At 47.0% G+C, this 18,484-nt stretch overlaps 1 protein-coding gene across 1 annotated transcript in view; it reads right to left on the reverse strand.

The window, feature by feature from the left end:
* CD109 (CD109 molecule) overlaps positions 1-18,273 on the reverse strand; it is a 99,295-nt gene extending 81,022 nt beyond the window's left edge. Inside the window, exons 1-2 of the mRNA XM_036916195.2 lie at positions 18,113-18,273; positions 17,006-17,178 (exon numbers count right to left, since the gene is read on the reverse strand). Coding sequence (XP_036772090.2) covers positions 17,006-17,178; positions 18,113-18,186 — 247 coding nt within the window. The 5' untranslated portion in view covers positions 18,187-18,273. The remainder of the gene's footprint in view (positions 1-17,005; positions 17,179-18,112) is intronic.
* Positions 18,274-18,484: the final 211 nt, after the last annotated feature.

Raw genomic sequence — 18,484 nt, forward strand, 5'->3', positions numbered from 1 at the left:
CTGGAGCCCACGTGTGTCTATCCTGCGGGAACAGACAGAAACCACCGTGGGGCACAGTGCAGGGCTGGGGTTAAGCACGTGGCCTCTGCAACCAGACCACATCAGTTCTGTTCTGAATCAGCCACATACGAACCCCATCCTTGAAAAAGCTACATGATTCTCCAGGCTCAATATTTTCATCCATAATATCAGGATGCTAGTAATGGTACCAATCTAACAAGGTAGTCGTGAGGGATAAGTAAGTTGATTTATAAGGGTGGAGAGCATATAGAATGGTGCCAGACACACAGGAGACGCTTGATAAATGGAAGCCATTACGGTGTCAGATGACTTGAAGAGTCACCCACCGGGACGTCAGCAGGCCTCTACAGAAGCAGCCTTCAATTTTTCGTGGTGGAGCAGTCAGTCAACAAAAATATTGAGTACACATCACCAGTGTGAAGTTAGATTTATAAATTGTATATATGTACTTTCTCAACCAAAATAGTAAATATTAGACAACTTTTTTTGGTTTTGCTCGATAAAATAATAGAATAAAAGTACATTTTTTACCTATACCCTTATACATGGTCTTGTGCAGTTCCCAATGTGTGCACTCCCACTTTGAAGATGGGCCTCAGTGAAATGCAAATATGTTTTCAGGAGCAGATAAGCAACTCATCAAAATCACTTATCACTTAGCAACTACCAGTTTAATCAATAATTATTACCAGAAGAAGCAAAAAACAGGACTCTTAAATAAAAGGACATTGAACAAAGTGTCTCGAAAAGATGAAGAAAGAGGAACAACTGAATACATATACTCAACATGGTAGGGCTGCAATAGAAGCAGGGTGGGGAGCACTTCGGCGGGAATCAAGGGAAGGCACCTAGAGAAAATGATGCCAGAGCCTAGAGGAGCAGGTGAGCCAGGTGAGAAAGGAGGGAAAGAGTTTCTAGGCAGAGTAGCAGCAAATACAAAGGAGTGGACGTCAGCACGGGTCTAAGCAAAGAGCTGGGTGGGACATGAGCCCAGGTGAGGAGGGCAGCAGAGACGAGGCTGGAGCACATCATGAACAGTCTTTTACAGAGGGGGAGCCCTCGTCAGGACGGTGCCGGGTTACACTGCTACCCAAGCACCCTGACTTAGCATTTGCCCGAGGTTTTTTTGGTTTAGGAAATATTAAATTGAGATGGATTTATTTTGCATAAGATTTAACTTTGAAATTCTGTAATCATGTTTTGGGAATCTCAACATGTAGGAAGAGATTTCTCTTCATTAAGTTCTTATTTTTAATTGGACAGGCATATTCTATACTGAACTGAAATGTAGATGCCTTATGATATGCAACACTCAAAAGAACCATAAACAAAGAAAATTTACTTGACCAAGTTCTGTGTTTTAATTGAAGGGAGGCACAGTACTCACAGGCAAAAAGACAGACCCTATAAAGTAGCTGGGCTGGAACATTTAAACAGTTCACTATGGAAAAAAATTGGAATTGAAAATATCCTCCAGATAGCAGAATTTGCTCTGATGTTACCAGGTACCTCAGCACATGTAGAGAGAGTGTTTTCTCAACTAAAAATATTATGGTCACTGTATACCAATAATGAACAAGTGGACTTTGAAAATAAAAACAACATTTATATTAACACCAAAAATAAATGAAATACTTAGGCATTAATCTAACAAAATGTGTACAACATCTACATGAGAAAACTCACAAAATTCTAATAAATGAAATCAAAGAACTAAATAAATGGAGAGATATTCCATGTTCATGGATAGGAAGACAATATTGTCAAGACATCAGTTCTTCCCAACTTGATCCATAGATTCAACACAATCCTAATAAAAATCCCAGCAAGTTATAGATGTCAACAAAATGATTCTAAAGTTTATGTGGAGCAGGAAAAGACCCAGGAGAGCCAACACAGATTGAAGCAGAACAAAATTGGAGAACTGACGCCACCAGACTTCAACACTTACCATACGGCTACAGTAATCAAGACAATGTGGTATTGGCAAAAAAATAAACAAATAGATCAATGGAACAGAACAGAGAGCCCAGAAATAGCCCCCCATAAATATGGTCAAACGGTCTTTGACAAAGGAGCAGAGGCTGTCTCTTCAACAAATGGTGCTTGAACAGCTGGATGTCCACATGCAAAATAAGGAATCGAGACACAGACCTTACACCCTCCACAAAAATAACTCAAAATGGATCACAGTCTTAAACATAAGATGCAAAACTATAAAATTCCTAGAATACAACATAGCAGAAAAACTTGGATATCCTTGGGTATGATGATGCCTTTTTAGACACACCACCAAAGACACAATCCATGAAAGAAAGAATTGATAAGCTGAATTTCATTAAAATTTAAGATTCCTACTATGCAATGACAAGGTCAAAAGAATGAAAAGCCACAGACCAGGAGAAAATAGTTGGAAAAGGCCCATCTAATAAAGGACCATAATCCAAAATATACAAAGAACTTTTAAAACTCAACACTCAGAAAATAGCAGGATTAAAAAAGGGGCCAAAGACCTTAACAGACATCTCACAAAAAAGACATCTCACATTATACAAATGGAAAATAAGCATAATAAAAGATGCTCCGCATGATAGGGATAAGCAAATTAAAACAAGGAGACACCACTACACACCTATCAAAAGGGCCAAAAGCCATAATGGTAACAACATCAAACACTGACTAGCATGTGGAACTCTCACACATTTCTGGTGGACTAGAAAATAGTACAGCCACCTTGGAAGACAGTTTGGCAGTTTCCTACAAAACTAAACATACTCTTAACCATATGACCCAGGAATCAGGGTCCTTGATATTTACTCAAAGAAGAACTGAAGACCTATGTCCACTTAAAAATCTGCACACACATTTACAACAGATTTATTCATAACTGTCAAAACTGGCAAGTAACAAAGATTTCCTTTAGTAGGTAAACAGATGAATAACTCTGGTACACCTAGACAATGGAATATTGTTCAACACTAATAACCAGAAATGAGATATCAAGCCTGAAAAGACATGAGGAACTCTAAGTACATATTACTCGGTGAAAAAAAGCTAATCTGAAAAAGCTACGTGCTATGGATTCCAACTAAATGACGTTCTAGAAAAGGCAAAGCTATGGAGACAATAGAAAGACAAGTGGTTGCTGGAGGGTCATGGGGAGAGATTAATAGGCAGAGCACAGAGGATTTTTAGGGAAGTGAAGATGCTCTGCATGATATTATAATGATGGACACATATTATTTTACATTTGTCAAAACCCATAGAATGTAGGACCCCAACAGAGAGCCCTAAGGTAAGCTTTGGGCTTTGGTTAATTGTGATGTGTCAGTGTAGGTTCATCCTTGGCCAAAAAAAGAAAAGTGGACCATTCGGGTGAGTGATGTCATGGATAATGGGGGAGGCTGTGTATGCATGGGGGCAGGAGTAATATGGGAAATTTGCAAAAAAAAAATGAAGTCTTTAATTTACTGATTATTCAAGTCTCACCAATATATTGGTGAGACACCTGGAACACGTACATAAACTGTGGATTCAGATAGCCTACTGAGTGAAGGAAAAGTCTGTAAGTTTGGGCTGCTATATCATTAAACAGTTAACTGAAGAAGAAGAAAAGGTTTCTCCAACTTAAAATTCCAACTAATAATTGTGGAAGAAACCATGGAATTAGAATTTCACATCTATCATGGTAATAACTGCTAAGTCAATAATCATCAACCTTGCGTGTACAAGCTGGGTGAGTGAGACCAGTGATAAACCATTGGTGTTTTAGCTACTACATTTGGGGGTGATTCATTCACACAGATAACTGAAACACTTTTGAAATTTAAAAATTAACTAGCGAGCCCCTGAAGCACAGTCTGGTACCATAGCCTCTAGCCATTGGAAATGTGCTGCAAGTATAAAATACACTCCATATTCCTAAGACTTAAAACAACAAAAAGAATGTAAACTATCTCGATAATAATTTTATAGTGACTACATGTGGAACTGATAATATTATGTATGAATTACTGGGTTAAATAAAATATATTATCAAAATTAATTTCAGCTGTTTCTTTTCACCTTTTTAATGTAGTTACTAAGTGGCAGCATTATACTCCCGTTGGACAGCACTGGTCTATAGGATGGAAAATAAGTTTTTGCTGAGAAGCAATAAATTCACCAACAGATCTGAGTGCATAGATTTTTTAAATTTTGTGAATAACAATAATAAGAGATATTATTGACAGTGTTCTATAATCATATTAAACCATATAGTAACTGGTTTAACCCTCACCATAATCCTATTAGGTATTATTATCCTTATTTTACAAATGAGAAGAACCCTGAGTCACAGAGACATAAAGTAACTTGCCAGGGCGTCCGGGAAACAGGCGCTGGAGCCGAGACTCCCCCAGGCAGCAGGGCTCTGCCCGGCCTCTCGGCAAGGGGACAGCAAGGGTGCTGCTCCATCCTACCTGCCTGCGAGGGAAGTTCGGGCCCCGCAGCCGCTGCCAGAAGGTCGCCATCGGCCAGTCACAGAGGCTGAAGACTCTGCGCCCCTCGGATCGCCGTACCGCCTCCACGTTAGTCATCGCCAGAACCCACACTTCTCCCTCCGTGTCTGTCCCCACCCTTAGTCACCCCGCGGGCACTGCAGTGGCCACAGAGCTGATTTTCTAAGTCACGTTACCCAGGAGCTTCTGGAAAGGGTATAAAAACTAGAACAGTCCCCAATCAGTGCTTCACAGCCCACGGAGTTGGCACAGTTGGGAGTTCACTGCCAGCCCTGAAAATCCCTCTTCCCGGGGAAGAAAACAGGAGCCACATTGAGCTGGGTCCCCTGCGAAGCCAAGTCTGGGATGTGACCGAAGTGCACGGGGTTCGGCAGCCCCCGGAGGCGGGAAGGGCGGGGAGCACCCCAGGGATCAGCCCCCCTGGAAGCAGGAAGGGTGGGGAGCACCCCGGGGATCAGCCCCCCCACAGAAGCAGGAAGGGCGGGGGGCACCCCAGGGATCAGCCCCTGGAGGCGGGAAGGGCGGGGAGCACCCCGGGGATCAGCCCCCCCCGGAGGCGGGAAGGGCGGGGAGCACCCCTGGGATCAGCCCCTGGAGGTGGGAAGGGCAGGGAGCACCCCGGGGATCAGGCCCTGGAGGTGGGAAGGGTGGGAGCACACCAGGGATCAGGCCCTGGAGGATGGTGGGCAGGCGGGCGCGGCAGCTACACGGGTCCAGCGGCCCCCGTGGGCTCAGAAGCGGTGCTGCCCCTTGAGCCATTGCGAGTCAGGCGGGGATCCCACCCGGGAGGGGTCCCTGGGCAGGGCGACCGGCAGCCCTTCCCCGAGGGCCGCATCTGGGCGGCGCAACCATCACAGGGTCCCACGGTATAAAATAATATGGGGAAAATGAGGCTGCAGAGAGCTGGGCCCCAGCGACAGCACCTCCGATTACCGAGACCACTCATTTTCATTGCTTAAGGGTAAAGCATCAATGTTGTCTATTTTGTCAGCCCAGCGACTGAAGGAAACAATGTGATTCCTTTCCAGCTTGACACACGGCCCACCTCCCAGCACTGACAGCTTACAAAGGCTGTGCGCGTGTGTGTGCGTGTGTGTGTGCGTGCAAGTATGTGTGTGCGCACATGCGTGTGTGTGTGTGTGCACGTGCTGGGGAGGGGCCACTCTATTTTTATCTAAGTGACACCAAGTAAGGAGACAATACAAAACAGCTGCAAGTCTACAATCCAAATAAATCTGGTAGGTTGATTCACACAGGGCAAGAATCTTAGCAATTCAAAACCAGCTACCAAGATTTGAAGTGCAGGAAATGCCATCTCATAGAACTCTTTTGTAATGTAGTTCTTAATAGAGGAACACCTTTGATGGGTTTTCTCACTAGAGAAACTGGAAGAGGGGTTGACCACACACCTGGGTCCCACTGAGGGACACACGACCACGTCTGTTCACAGACCCAGGGAAGCCAGAGTCCAGAACAGAAGCTGCTCCCAAAGCTAGAGCACAGGGGTAGAGATGCCACAGGGGTAAGGGTGCCATTCACCCTTAGCTTTTACTGAATTCAGGAAGGACCCAGAGGATGCGTACAGAGGTCCAGTTTGAAGCCACTCACTGGCCTCATGTGTCCTTGTTAACATGTCGACTCTAAGTACATACCTGACTTTTATTTTCCAACTTGTGTTCCCTCTAAGTTTACAAACACAGCTTGGAATCTCCTGGGCACTTCTAAGTCTTATTTGGAAGTCCTAACAGTCTAGCAATAATTCACACCACCACAACAGAGAAGTGGGGGCAGGATGGTGGGAGGGTGAGTGATGAATAGTAATCGCTCTCTGCTGTTGCTAGGCTGAGAGACAGCATTTGCAAATTGTCTACATTTTTTCTCCCTTCTGACAAGGTCCAACTCAGACACCGGCAACTGTCACCACCCCCTGAAACGCGGCCTGAAGATACACTCTGTTAGGCAGAGTCCTCCTCCACGCCACTGAAGATAACTGCAAAACTCACATCATTTCTGTGTATAACCAGAGAAGGTCGGTGTTAAAACCCTGCCAGACGCATTCTCTTCCCCAGCACTGCGGAAGCCACTCAAAAGGAACCTTGTCTGAAGACTTCGCACTTGGCAGAGGCCTGAGAGCTAGCCGTCTGATTTACAAACAGAGTCGAAACTATTTTTAAATTGTGTAATAAGCATACACAAAAACTAACCTTTCCTTAACTTTTTAAACACACTCTATAAAACCATATGGTGCCTTTTCTGACATCTGGGCTCCCCAAATAGCTCTGCAGAGAAGCACTGAAGGAAAGGGGTGGTGCAACTGAAAATCCAATGAGGTCCAGAAATATTCTCTGGAAAAAAAAAAAACAGGTTTTCAACCATATATATGCCTGACTTAGCAGTTAGTGTTAACTGTTTTGGGGGCTCTCTGCTGTTCTGTAACATACAGTCATAATCTTAGGCACAGCATTTTTAGAGCTAAGAATCTGACCTCTTTAACAAGTTATTAAATAGTCTCTAATATTCAGCTTTTTCTTTAATTGAGGATGGACAAAGAGAGAAACGGGTTTTTCCACCACAAATCTGCAGAAAACAAAAACCTTAAAATATAATGTTTCTGCTTCACAGTTTAATGTTACTTTAAAGCCAGGTAAATCTTTAGTGAACTCAATCTATACAAAAAACACAAATATTTCAAGCAAAACAAAACAAAACAAAATCTCCTTGAATCCCTTACATACTTCTTTTTTTTTTTCCTGCCTCCCCTTACTTACAAATATCTCAATAAACATGCGTTTCACAAATAACATTTTGTTCCATTTAGACCACTAAGCGAAAAAGCAAACAAAAACCCACTAAAAGTAAAATAAATAAAACGGTAGTGTATAAACTAAACATTAAGTTCAATATAAATGAAAAACTAAGAGTCAAGCAAGGCTCTGGGCTGCTAAATGCACAGAGCATTTATTAATGGAAGGGTCGGCAATCTATGGCCCATGGGCCAAATCTGGCCTGTGCCTGTTTAGGTACAGTTCATGAACTAAAAATGGCTTTGCATTTTTAAGTAGCTGAGCAGGCAGGGGGAGGGAGGAATCATACTTCATGACATGTGAAAGTATGTGAACTCCAAATGCGGGGTCCTCACAGTTCAGGGGGCACACAGCCGCACTCATCCGTTACATGCTGTCTGGCTACTTGCACATAATAGAGGCAATGACCAGTTGTAACAAAGGCCAAAGGTCCAGCAAGACCTACAGTGTTTATCATCCTGCCCTTGCACACCGACCGCCTGGTAGGGTGCTCTTTCTAGGGAGACTTCCCCCTCCCACAAGGGGTGAGGGATGAGGTTGAAGGCCCAGTCAGGTCAGGTCTGAACAGCCATCGACACAGACCGGGCCGCATGCCACAGCTTGTGCTCAGTAGGGAGGCCTCGGTACTAATACTGATGCAGGAAACACTAAGTACGACAGAGCTGCCATTCTCCAGCATTTACCACAGGCCGGGCACTATGTATAGCAGCCTACTGTATTAAGTGGTATGGTAAAAAAAAAGGGAAAAAGAAATGATGAAATTAATTTTAGCATTTTATTTAATATATGCAAAATATCATTCAACATGTAATCCACAGAAAAAATTAATGAGTTATGCTGCATTTTTTTGGCAGTAAGTATTCAAAGTCCAGGGCGTATTTTATACTCCCAGCCCATCTGAATTTGTACGACCGCGTTTCCAGTGATCACAAACCACCGGGGCCACGGCCCTGGACGGCGCGGCTCTGAAGCCCCGCCTCTAATCCTCACCACAATGCCCTGAGCTACATCCGATCATTATTGCCGTTATACAAATGAAGAAACAAACTAGATGAGACAAAGTGATCTGCACACGGCCACAGAAGCAGCAAGATGTGGGGCAATGGCTTTGACTTCAGCAGGGCTCCAGGCCCCCACTCTGACCCACGGTGTCTCCCCAGCTACAGGACAGACCCAGCCGCTCCTTTCAAAACCCTGTTCCCAGCAAAGTCTCACGTGCCCTCTGGGTACCTCCCAGCTCAGAGCACTCTCGCGTTAGTGCGTGCACACACCACTCCTCCACCTTTACCCTCATGTGCATGTGGTGACCTCAGTGCCCCATGTGCCCGGTCAGGGACCATCCCTCTCCAGCCCAGAAAGCCGGTCTGCAGGGCTCACACCACAACCCTCGTTCCCGTGTCCGTGGCAGACACGTGTGACCCATCTACTCTCGATTCCAGGAAACCCAGAATTAACCCTGCAACCGTCCACAAGGCACTTCCAGCAGCCTCTATAGACACCCAGCCCCAGGCCAGGGCACGGGGCGACCCCGCTCGGGGACAGGCCTTGGTGCACTCACCAAGCTCACGTGCCGCCCCGTGTTGTGCCACATACAGCCTGGTGCCTCAGAAACGTGGGGAATCCCCAAATAGTACATGTCCTGTCTGAACTCTATTTCTTGGAGATGTAACATGCACTTCAGTGGCATTAACGTTTGTAATACTAAATCATTTCTGCCATTTTATTAATGCAACTCCCAACATCACCCTGCCAAGACAAAGCTACCAGGAGCTCTTAAAATTAAAACTCTCCTCCCCACTTATTTCCCAGTCCTTTACCACTCTGGTTTCCAGACTCTAATTCAGGAATCATTTCTTCTCACAGCTCTGCCCAGTTCTTCCCCATTCAACTCCCTCCGACAAACCTTCTCTGGCCAGTGTCACCCTCGCCCTTACAAGGCAACAAAGGGTAAGCGTGGAATCTTCCTACAGGAGGTGAGGAACCAAGTGGACAGCAAACCAGCGCCACCGTGACACCCTCCTCCCCGGGTTCTGTCACTGGTCCTTGGGTGATGGTCTAGGCCCAGACCACGAGCTGACAGGCCACAGCCCCACTCCCTACCCCCGACCCCCGGCAATGACAGAAGGGCCCTGCCCCACCCCCTCAAGCCTCAAGGAAGGCGCACGCCTACCCGGACAGCCCCTCTGTGCCCCCCGGCCTCCTGTGCTCCCTCTCCGCTGCCAAGGCAGGCACCGGCCCTTGCATCCCAGGATCCCCCAGTCCAGCAGGGACCGGGCCGGGGCTCTGCCAGGTAACACCCCCAAAGGGCGCTTCTCTCTCCAAAGAGCCACTACTTTTAACATTTATCCCCACTTCCTATAGGGAGGCAGCCAGATCTGTACAATTCAGAAGCAGGTGGATGACTCGGTGGTTGTCTAATGGTTTCAGGCAGTTGTCCTGGAACCATCTTTCAGTGTTATTCTTCGTCTCAAATTCATACCTCAAACTATTTCTTTCCTTATTCTCTTCTATTCCTTTCTTACCTCAAAGGAAACAGTACATGTTTGTTTTTTATTTAACTATAATTCACTCACTTGTGCTCCTGACCTTGACCCACCACCTCCCACCCATGAACTGCCCGCCGTCCCCTTGGCGTCACCCACCTCTGCCTCCCTATGGGCCTATTAAGAGGCCACCCACCAAAAACTTAGCTTTTGTGCCCGACACTCAGCTAAAAGCCATTCACCTGAAGATCACCCATGCCCTTCTATGTCTCCGCTTCGGGGACCTTCTGGGACACCTGGTACTATTAAACCTTCCTTCCTGTAACTCTTTCTGCCCTTGGCTCCCGAGACGCCTCACTGTCTTCAGTCTGTCCTTGTCTCCGGTCGCTCACTGTCTGTCCCTCTCTTCGATTTATTTTCCTCCCCCCAACCTTCTGTCAGCACTCTTGCTTTTCTAAGGTCTGTCTTTCTCCTGTGTCTCATGCCTTCAGATATTGCGCCTCTATAAAAGCAGTGTCTTAAAACTCTCTCCTGAGCTACGATTTCAAATCTATGTGCTGGACATCTTCCCCTGGATGTCTCCCCAAACTTCCACTGAAGCAGAATGTAACATCTCCTCACAAAACACACGACCTCTGTCTCCTCATGACCGTTGGCACCTTCCACGGCACACCACACTTCTCTTCTCCAGCGTGAGCCGTGCCTGCTCCCACTAAATGCCACATGTGCCGCAGACATAGGGCACCTGGACAGACACATGGGCGGCTCTCGATGTAAGAGGTAAAGTCCAGGCACAGGGTCAAGCCCAGGAAGCAGTATTTACAAGCCACAGTGAACTTCTTACGTGAACAAGAAATAAAAACTCTCCAGCCTTCTGCACTTTTGATAACGCACGCGGACTTCTAGAGCCCCTGAACCTGCCCTGATGCCCTCCTTCCTCTTATTCCCCAGCCCCCCAGCCATTCACGCTTCAGAGAATGGATTAAATACTGAAGCTCAGCATTTAATACTGCAAATACAGCAAAGAACCAGTAAATAATAAATTAATGGAGGGGAATGTCACTAGAGAAACTAGTCTGAGCTTTGTAAGGCCCTCTTAATGCAAAGGATCGAACAGGGGCCCAACCCAGGTTCCTGCAGGATATTTCCACCATGGCCCGCATGAGTCACTGGGACAGCGACTCATCGGGGTGGGGGAGGAGCAGCACATGCATGTCCCCCGGGGCTGAATCAGCAGGTCACTGACTCAGAATCAAACCCCAGACAGGCTCCTCCACCGCCTCCCACGAACACCGGGGCTACGGGTGGAGGCCAGTCTGTGGGGAAGTCTGGAGGGCCCTTCTCTCAGCGCCTTGAGTCCTCAAAGGCCTGCAGAGGTGGGCCTCCCACTCTCAGGCTGCCTGCACGCGGTCAGGCCCAACTCCGGACATGCCAAAGGGCAGCTGTTAGTACGGCTAAGGATCACTTGTGGTGACCGCTTGAAATGAAGCACAGATCCCTTGACCTGACCCACGTCTGGTGGGGAGGGCCACGGGACTGTACGACTCACACTTGGAGAAGCCCAGCAACACAGCTTAGTTTTAGAAAGATCTACAGGGACCCTAGCCTGACCCCCACCCCATGCAGAATCATTCGTCCACAAAGAGTAGCTCCACCTTGAGCTGAAATAAGAAACTGGCACAAATACGCAGATAAGCGTTTTAAAACTCCTGAGTTAGCCTTATTTTCTTCCATATCAGAAAAAATCACCATTTGCAAACATCTAGGTCTTACACACAGTACTCCAACGTCAGGAAGGTTTCCTGGAGTATAATGTAAAGGTGTGGGACCGAAGCTTTGGAGCGATTCCACCCTGGGCAAGTCACCAAATGCCACACCTCAGCCATCTCAGCCATAAATTACATGATTGAATCGCCGTTCTCCGAGGTCCTGTCCAGCTCCAAGATTCTGTGAGGCTCACAGTAAATTAGGAGGCAAGCTAGCATGGTGCCTTGCGACAGTGCACAGCCAGATTAAACCTCATCAGAACCAGGGCTCAACTACCACAAGCAAAGGGACAAATGATTTCAGGGGAAGATGACTGATACAACATTGCATCAATATCCCAAAAACCATCTCACACTTTCCCAGGCAGGAGGAAACCTTCAACTTCCAAACCAACAGCGCCAGTTTCAAAGTCAAGCTTCACCACATACTGTGTTAACTCGGGAAAAAGCATTAGTTCTCTCTTAGCCTCAGTCTCTGATCTCCTCAACGAAGACAGTAGAAGTTGCTGAAGTTACATATTGTGCATAAGGTCCCTGATGTAAGAAGGAAGCTCAGTATTTAATACTTCAAACCTCTTTCCATTCCTTCCCAGTGTTGTCTTCAGAGTTCTCAGTACAAGACCATCCCAACAGGTGATTAATAATTACCTCTGAAATAACTGCTGCTATTTTCTTCTAATTACAATAGCTACCATCTTCTTGAATAATTCCTATTTGTTACATGCTAGAAACATGTTACTTCACTCAGTCCTCACAATAACTGTATAATTAATTGAATAGCGCAGGAAGCTTCTTCTTCAGATATTAAAACTAAAGGCTCATAAGATCCTGCCTACCCATAGCCACTAATGGGAGGGCATTCAGGTAGCCTGGCTTTACAGCCCAAGCCCACTGCGATTGCACTGTGGTCCTTTATTCTCCAGCACCATGTACCTATTTATGCATATCACACACAACAGCAAAGACATGTGAATGAGATGCCCACACCCTTTCAAAATAATTCTCACATAATTGCAAGTTCAGACTGAGCTCTACTGGCAAAGCTGTCTGTGAGAACCTGCCCCAGGAGGTCCTGCCCACACACTCCACTAATTAATCTACTCTCATGAAAACCACGGACTGGTTTTGATCTACTAGCCATGAGATGTATGTTCAGGAGCTTTGTTCACACCAGAAAGCCATTCAAACTCAACTGGATGATTATTTAAGTTTTTCAGCTACTATCTCAAATTTAAGAAATATTAATTTCCCACCCTTACTGGGTCAAGATGGAAAAGAAAACACCCCTAATCAACGTGAGAAAGACAAAAGGACTGTAAAAGAATGTTTAATTCTCAAAAAAATAGAAGGTAAACACCCACTAAGTCCAAGATTTTAGAGCAAAAAGAAAAAGCAAGCTATTAAAAGAGAAACTTGTGCTCATGGAGGATGACTCAGCCCAATACCTCAGTGAGAAGATGGAAGTAGGCTTGGCACCTAAAATAAACAGTGCCTCCGGTCCAGCAGGCACACCCGGAAGAGGCCCTGCAGGGCACCCAAGCTCACAGGTGGCATTTTCTGGGTAGGTTTTTTCCTGACTTAGGTTTATGTGAAACCAGCGACAAGGAATTCACTAATGGGGGGAAAGGTGTGTTCTTTATTATTTGAAGCAAATCTCACTCAGGAAAAACTCTGACAGTTTACAAATGAACATTTTAAAATATAGAAAGAGAAGGGGAAGAAAGTGGTTTCAAGGACATCAAAAATAATTCAGTTATCCATATGCCTTATTGGATGAGAAGGTAGTTCTCATTCAGGACCTGTGAATGCAAGTGCTGACTTGTTTTCCTGATTTGGCTTTGAAGCCCAGGGCAACATCACAGTAAAGGTGGAGATAAAAAAAACCAAGGAGGGAAGAAAGAAGGGGGCAGACTCACCCTCCGCCCCACATGCAGACTGACTCGATTTCGAATGCCAGTAGCTGCTCTGTCTACTCCCCTCCAGTAACTACTATCTGCTGAACTTTAACCATGTTTTGCCAATTTTGTTTACTTAACTAACTCTTGTACACAGTGGAAAATTAGGAACCTAGCTTGATTCACTCCAGAGATAGAGGTAGTGAAAAGAAAAACACTTCAATGCCTGAATCTCAACACTCAAGAAGCATTAATACACCTTTGGAGAACTCTGCAAAGTTTAGTAGAAACACCTTTTCTAAAGGGCTATTGTTCACACACACCCATAAATAACTGAACCCTAATAAATGTAGAATTAATACATTAAAAAATCAATAAACTAATGGTAATATAATCAATGTTGCTGCCCTCAAGGATGTGAATGTCAAAATTTTTCCCCCATCTGTCAAACAAGTAAATGAACTCTCCCTTGAGGACAAAGCCGTAACTTTCCCCGCCTTTATCAAAGTCTATATTCTCCAGTCTGAATCCTTTAATTTATTCAATGTGTCCTTAATTTCTGACACAAATTAAGCTAGAAATGCATTCTGGTTACGGTAAAACACTGCCCTGCCCCAGGAATCTCTAAGAAGACCAGGACCATTGGAATCAGCCACTCAGAAAAAGACCTCCTCCTTTCCCAGCTCTACTGGAAGATGAATCTTGATGAAAACCAACTTCTTCTTGGAGGCCTTCCTAAGAAATTGATTAAACAATCAGACCTAAAATGCATTTATTTATTTTTGTTTATGTGGCAAGCAAAAAATATTATCCTAGGAAAATCCAGACCCCATTGATTGAGACGTCCTCGTCTACCTATATATTGTTACAACTGGAGAAGTCAAGATAAAGCAAAGGATATAAAGACAAGGAGGGAGAAATATCGTGATCCTTGAGTCCTAACATTACAGGATGCATCTGCTCTGAGAACAATGAGACTCTCAACCTCTGATAAGGGAGGAACATTCTCCTTTGAGAGAGAGAGAGCCCAGCAATGGTATTTTCAATGAAAATACCACACAGTCAAAAACAGCTCCTGAAAGAAGCACATTTTCAATCTTTCTTTTTCAAAGATCCATTCGGCTCTTGGGATGGTGTTGTCTGACCCCGTCTTGAACATGTCAGCCTTCCCAGAGGCACGGGCTGGACTATCCTCCCAAAAGAAAAATATAGCTAAAAACAGAGCCACAATAGCATGCACCCCCTGTGTTGGTACTGTGTGCAGCAAAAAGGGGACAGCTAAAGGACTATTCAGAAGGGACGATGTAGGAGAAACCCCAGAGTGAGAGTATGCAAACATCCACGCAAATCCCAAGTATTTCTCACAATCGCCTGTTATTCTGGGCCTCGCACTGCAGTAAAACTGCTACACTAGGAAGGCCAAAATAATTCTTAATACATAATGAATGTGGAACTACTATTAGGTATCATCCGCTATGACACAGCATTTCAGTATTTTCTTTGACAATTATCATAAACTAGGATTCATTCATTTTCAGAAATAATAGTACTGATAATGGGAGAAAGCGGGCAGCCCCAGCCGCTGGGCCTCCACGGCAGGGGCGGGTTCTGGGCTGTGCAGGGTGGAGTCCCACACAAGCAGGTACAGGCAAGGTGCAGACGTGCAGCAGCGACCCCAGGGGCCTCCGCTCCCAGCAGAGGAGCCCCACCCTCGGGTCTGTTCGCTTTTTGTCAGAAGCACAGCAGGCCTGTAAAGTAGGGGGCGGCACAGCCCTGATGCCTCTGGGAAGGTTCTTGGAAGAAGGGGCCTTCTCCTTACCGGGGCCCTCCCAGGGGTGGTCATAACAATTACATTCTGTCCCGGGGCTGACGGCGGGATTTTTAACAGGTAAATGAGATTTTAATGAAGTTAGGGGACGACTCTAGGTCCAGCTAGACACCATCCCGGGTTGGCCTGATTCCCGCGGGCTTCAGGCCCCTCTGCCCACCGCTCTGTCCTACTGGGCTGACTTTCTGCCCACTCCACCCTGCCACTCCCTTCCCCACTCGGTTCGGTGATGAAAGGAGATGTCAACCCTCACGTAAAAAGGAGATGGTGCTTCCTGCATCTTCTTCTTCAGTATGGCTGCTACTTACAGTACTAACAGCTGTGCCTACGCGGTGCTGGGTGCCGACCTGACCTGTGCCACCACTGGGCGGTAGTTTCTTCATCCTCTTTCCAAAGATAAAGAAACTAAGGCTCAGGACAGTTAAGTCACCTGCCCAAGATCACGCTCAGTGTGAAGACTCCATGGCAGAACTTACGCACTGACCTACATTTCCTCCCTGGGGATACAAGGCCTCGCTCTTGCTGGATGGCCTGGGAAGGACAAAGTGGCCCGGCCCCTGGACGCGGCCCCTCTTCCAGGCTCCCATCCCAAGCCTACCCCCCCAGCCAGTCACCTGCCAGGGGAGAAAGAACCACAGAGATAAACTTCGATTTTATCTTATTTCCTGATGGTGGTAGAGAGGATAAACCTTTGTGGGAACTAGTATGGAATCCCACTCACCCTTCATTTTGTGCTCTTTAGTCATTTTTTTCAAAATAACTTCACATTTACAGGAATTTATGCCTCAATTTCTGCCTCTGACTAAACACCTAAACGTGCTTCTAGTTAACAGTGCTTACAGTTGAATGGTAGGATTTACAGGTGATCTTGGTTTATTTTCTTTATTTCCAGGATAGTTTATCAGGTAGTAAGCACTGCATATATATTATTCTTGCAATTAGGAAAAAAATACAATAAATGTTCATTTTAATGAGAAAAATTTAAGCCTTTAAGCATGTACTCCCCAAAATTATTTTTCCCCTCATATTGAAAAAGACAAACACTAACCCAGTCTAATCCCACCAGCTTAGAATCAAAGCTAAAAACAAAACACATGGATTCTTTCACAAATGGCTCCTATTTTCACATTATTTTTCTTTTTCCCCTGTCACTTTAAAAACTAAGAAATATTCTGTAAAACTGAATTTTAACTATTGTGTAGCTCTTCCTTCCCACAGGCCTATTTAGTAAAATCCTTTGCACTCACTAAACAAAAAAATAGTTATATGTGGTTTACACAAGCCATATATAAATACAGTTTTGTGTCAGACTGTTAACTGTATGCATTTCCTCTTCTGTGCACACACCCACCTACATTTCCAGCCCTCTTCCAGCTAAAGGGGCCATCAGGAGAGGAGCGGAGGTGATGTGAGCCACTTATGGGCCTGGCGGGGAAACCTCCCTCGTGAGAAACTCCACGCGAGTACCCCGCAGACTTGGAAGCCTCCTGGTGCTGGTGATGGAGCCACAGCACGAAGGGACCTGGGCCTCTGAATCCTCACTTGGAGAGCGTCCAGGAGCATCATTTTGGACTTTACATTAATTAAGAATTAAAAGCGTATTACATCAGCCACTGCAAATTTGGGGTTTCCCTATCACCCTACCGAACACATGACTTTACTAACATTTCCAATTATAACTGGAGGGTGAGACTCTGCTGTTTTCTTACCTTTTTCAAAGACTCCTTCTGCTTCCAGGACAGAGATGGTGTGGTTTGCTGCCAGCTTGACCAGCTCCGCCTGCACAGTGACCTGTGGGGGGCTGTGTTCCAGAAGCTCCACCCCAATGGTCACATTTGCCCCAGGCCTGATGATCCCTGGGGCTGTCACCAGAAACCTGGGCCTAAGAGTTCCCAACAAGGCAAAAACAGAATTGTTTATCCTCACACCTCATTGTTTTGTGATCCTGGAATTTCGTGGTGGGAAGGAGTCCCTCTACTGTGCTAACTGCAGTTGTTCCCGTTAACACCATCCCACAGCCGCGCTGAAATGCTACTGAAACAATAATCCCCATAAATCCATTCTAACGCAGTGATTCCCGCAGTGTGTACATTCTGTGAACCACAAACCGCACAGGAAGGGCCTCGGGGCGCACGGCTCGCGCTGGAGCAGAAGTTACTGGAGCTACAAGCCCCGAACTTCTTTACAGACAAGCTCATCCCAGCGTGATTTTTGTCTTGGCTTAAACACGCACAGATTTTGCCTGTTTCTTTCATAACTTTATCCTTGGGCATCTGCCCAAAAAAACATCTAACAAACACCACGGATTGAAATGCCCCATCTGAAACTGAACCGCCAGTGGTAAAACGTGTAGGGGTAGCAGAGCGTGAAACTCGCGAACAGCACTTTCTCTGCCCGAACTAGGGGTTAAGGCTCAACAGCAAAAACCCCCAGGGGTGGGCGCTTTCCAGGACCGGGGCGCCTCGCTAGCTGTCCTCCCACCCCGTCCGCAGTCCCCGACCACGCCTCGCCGCCGCCCAAGTGGGACACCTCGTCTAGGAAAAATGCATCCTGTGTCTGCAAGAAGGCACGCTATTCAGGAGCCCAAACGTTGGGGAAAAGGCAGAGGCAACGTGGACTAAGAATAAAACGACTCTCTTTAGAAGCAGCTACTGCCCGAGAGACGCGGGGACAGCTTCGTGGGTGGGAACGCAACTGTCCCACGCACGGAGAGCCACGCCGCGGCGAGCGGCGGCCCAACCCCGGCGCAGCGCGCAGCCCCGGCCGGTCCCGGCCCCGCGCCGCCCCCCGCAGTCCCGGCCGCCCCGCACGCCTACCCGGGGGCGGCGGCCAGCAGCGCGGCGCACACGACGGCGAGGGAGGCGGCGGTCAGCAGCCCCGAGGTCCGCATCGCGGCGGCGGGGCCGGCGGCCGGCGGCTCCTGGGACGTCGGCGGCCCCGCGGGGTGTGGCGGCCCACCTCCCGCGGCCTGCGGAGCCGCGCGAACTGGGCGGGCGCGCCCCGAGGGCTGGGCGACCGGCCTAGCGGCCCCGCCCCGCGCCCGCCCCGCGGGCCCGGCGAGCCCCGGGCGGGGAGCGCCCCGCAGGCGGCGGGGACCCCGGGCGCCTCCCAGCGCCGCGCGCCGGGCCCGCGGGGCCCTGAGAGCGGGGACGCCCAGCCGCCAGGGAGGGGAAATCGGTCCCTGGCCC

This window comes from Manis pentadactyla, chromosome 16 (assembly GCF_030020395.1).
Source record: "Manis pentadactyla isolate mManPen7 chromosome 16, mManPen7.hap1, whole genome shotgun sequence".
Taxonomy (NCBI): Eukaryota; Metazoa; Chordata; class Mammalia; order Pholidota; family Manidae; genus Manis; species Manis pentadactyla.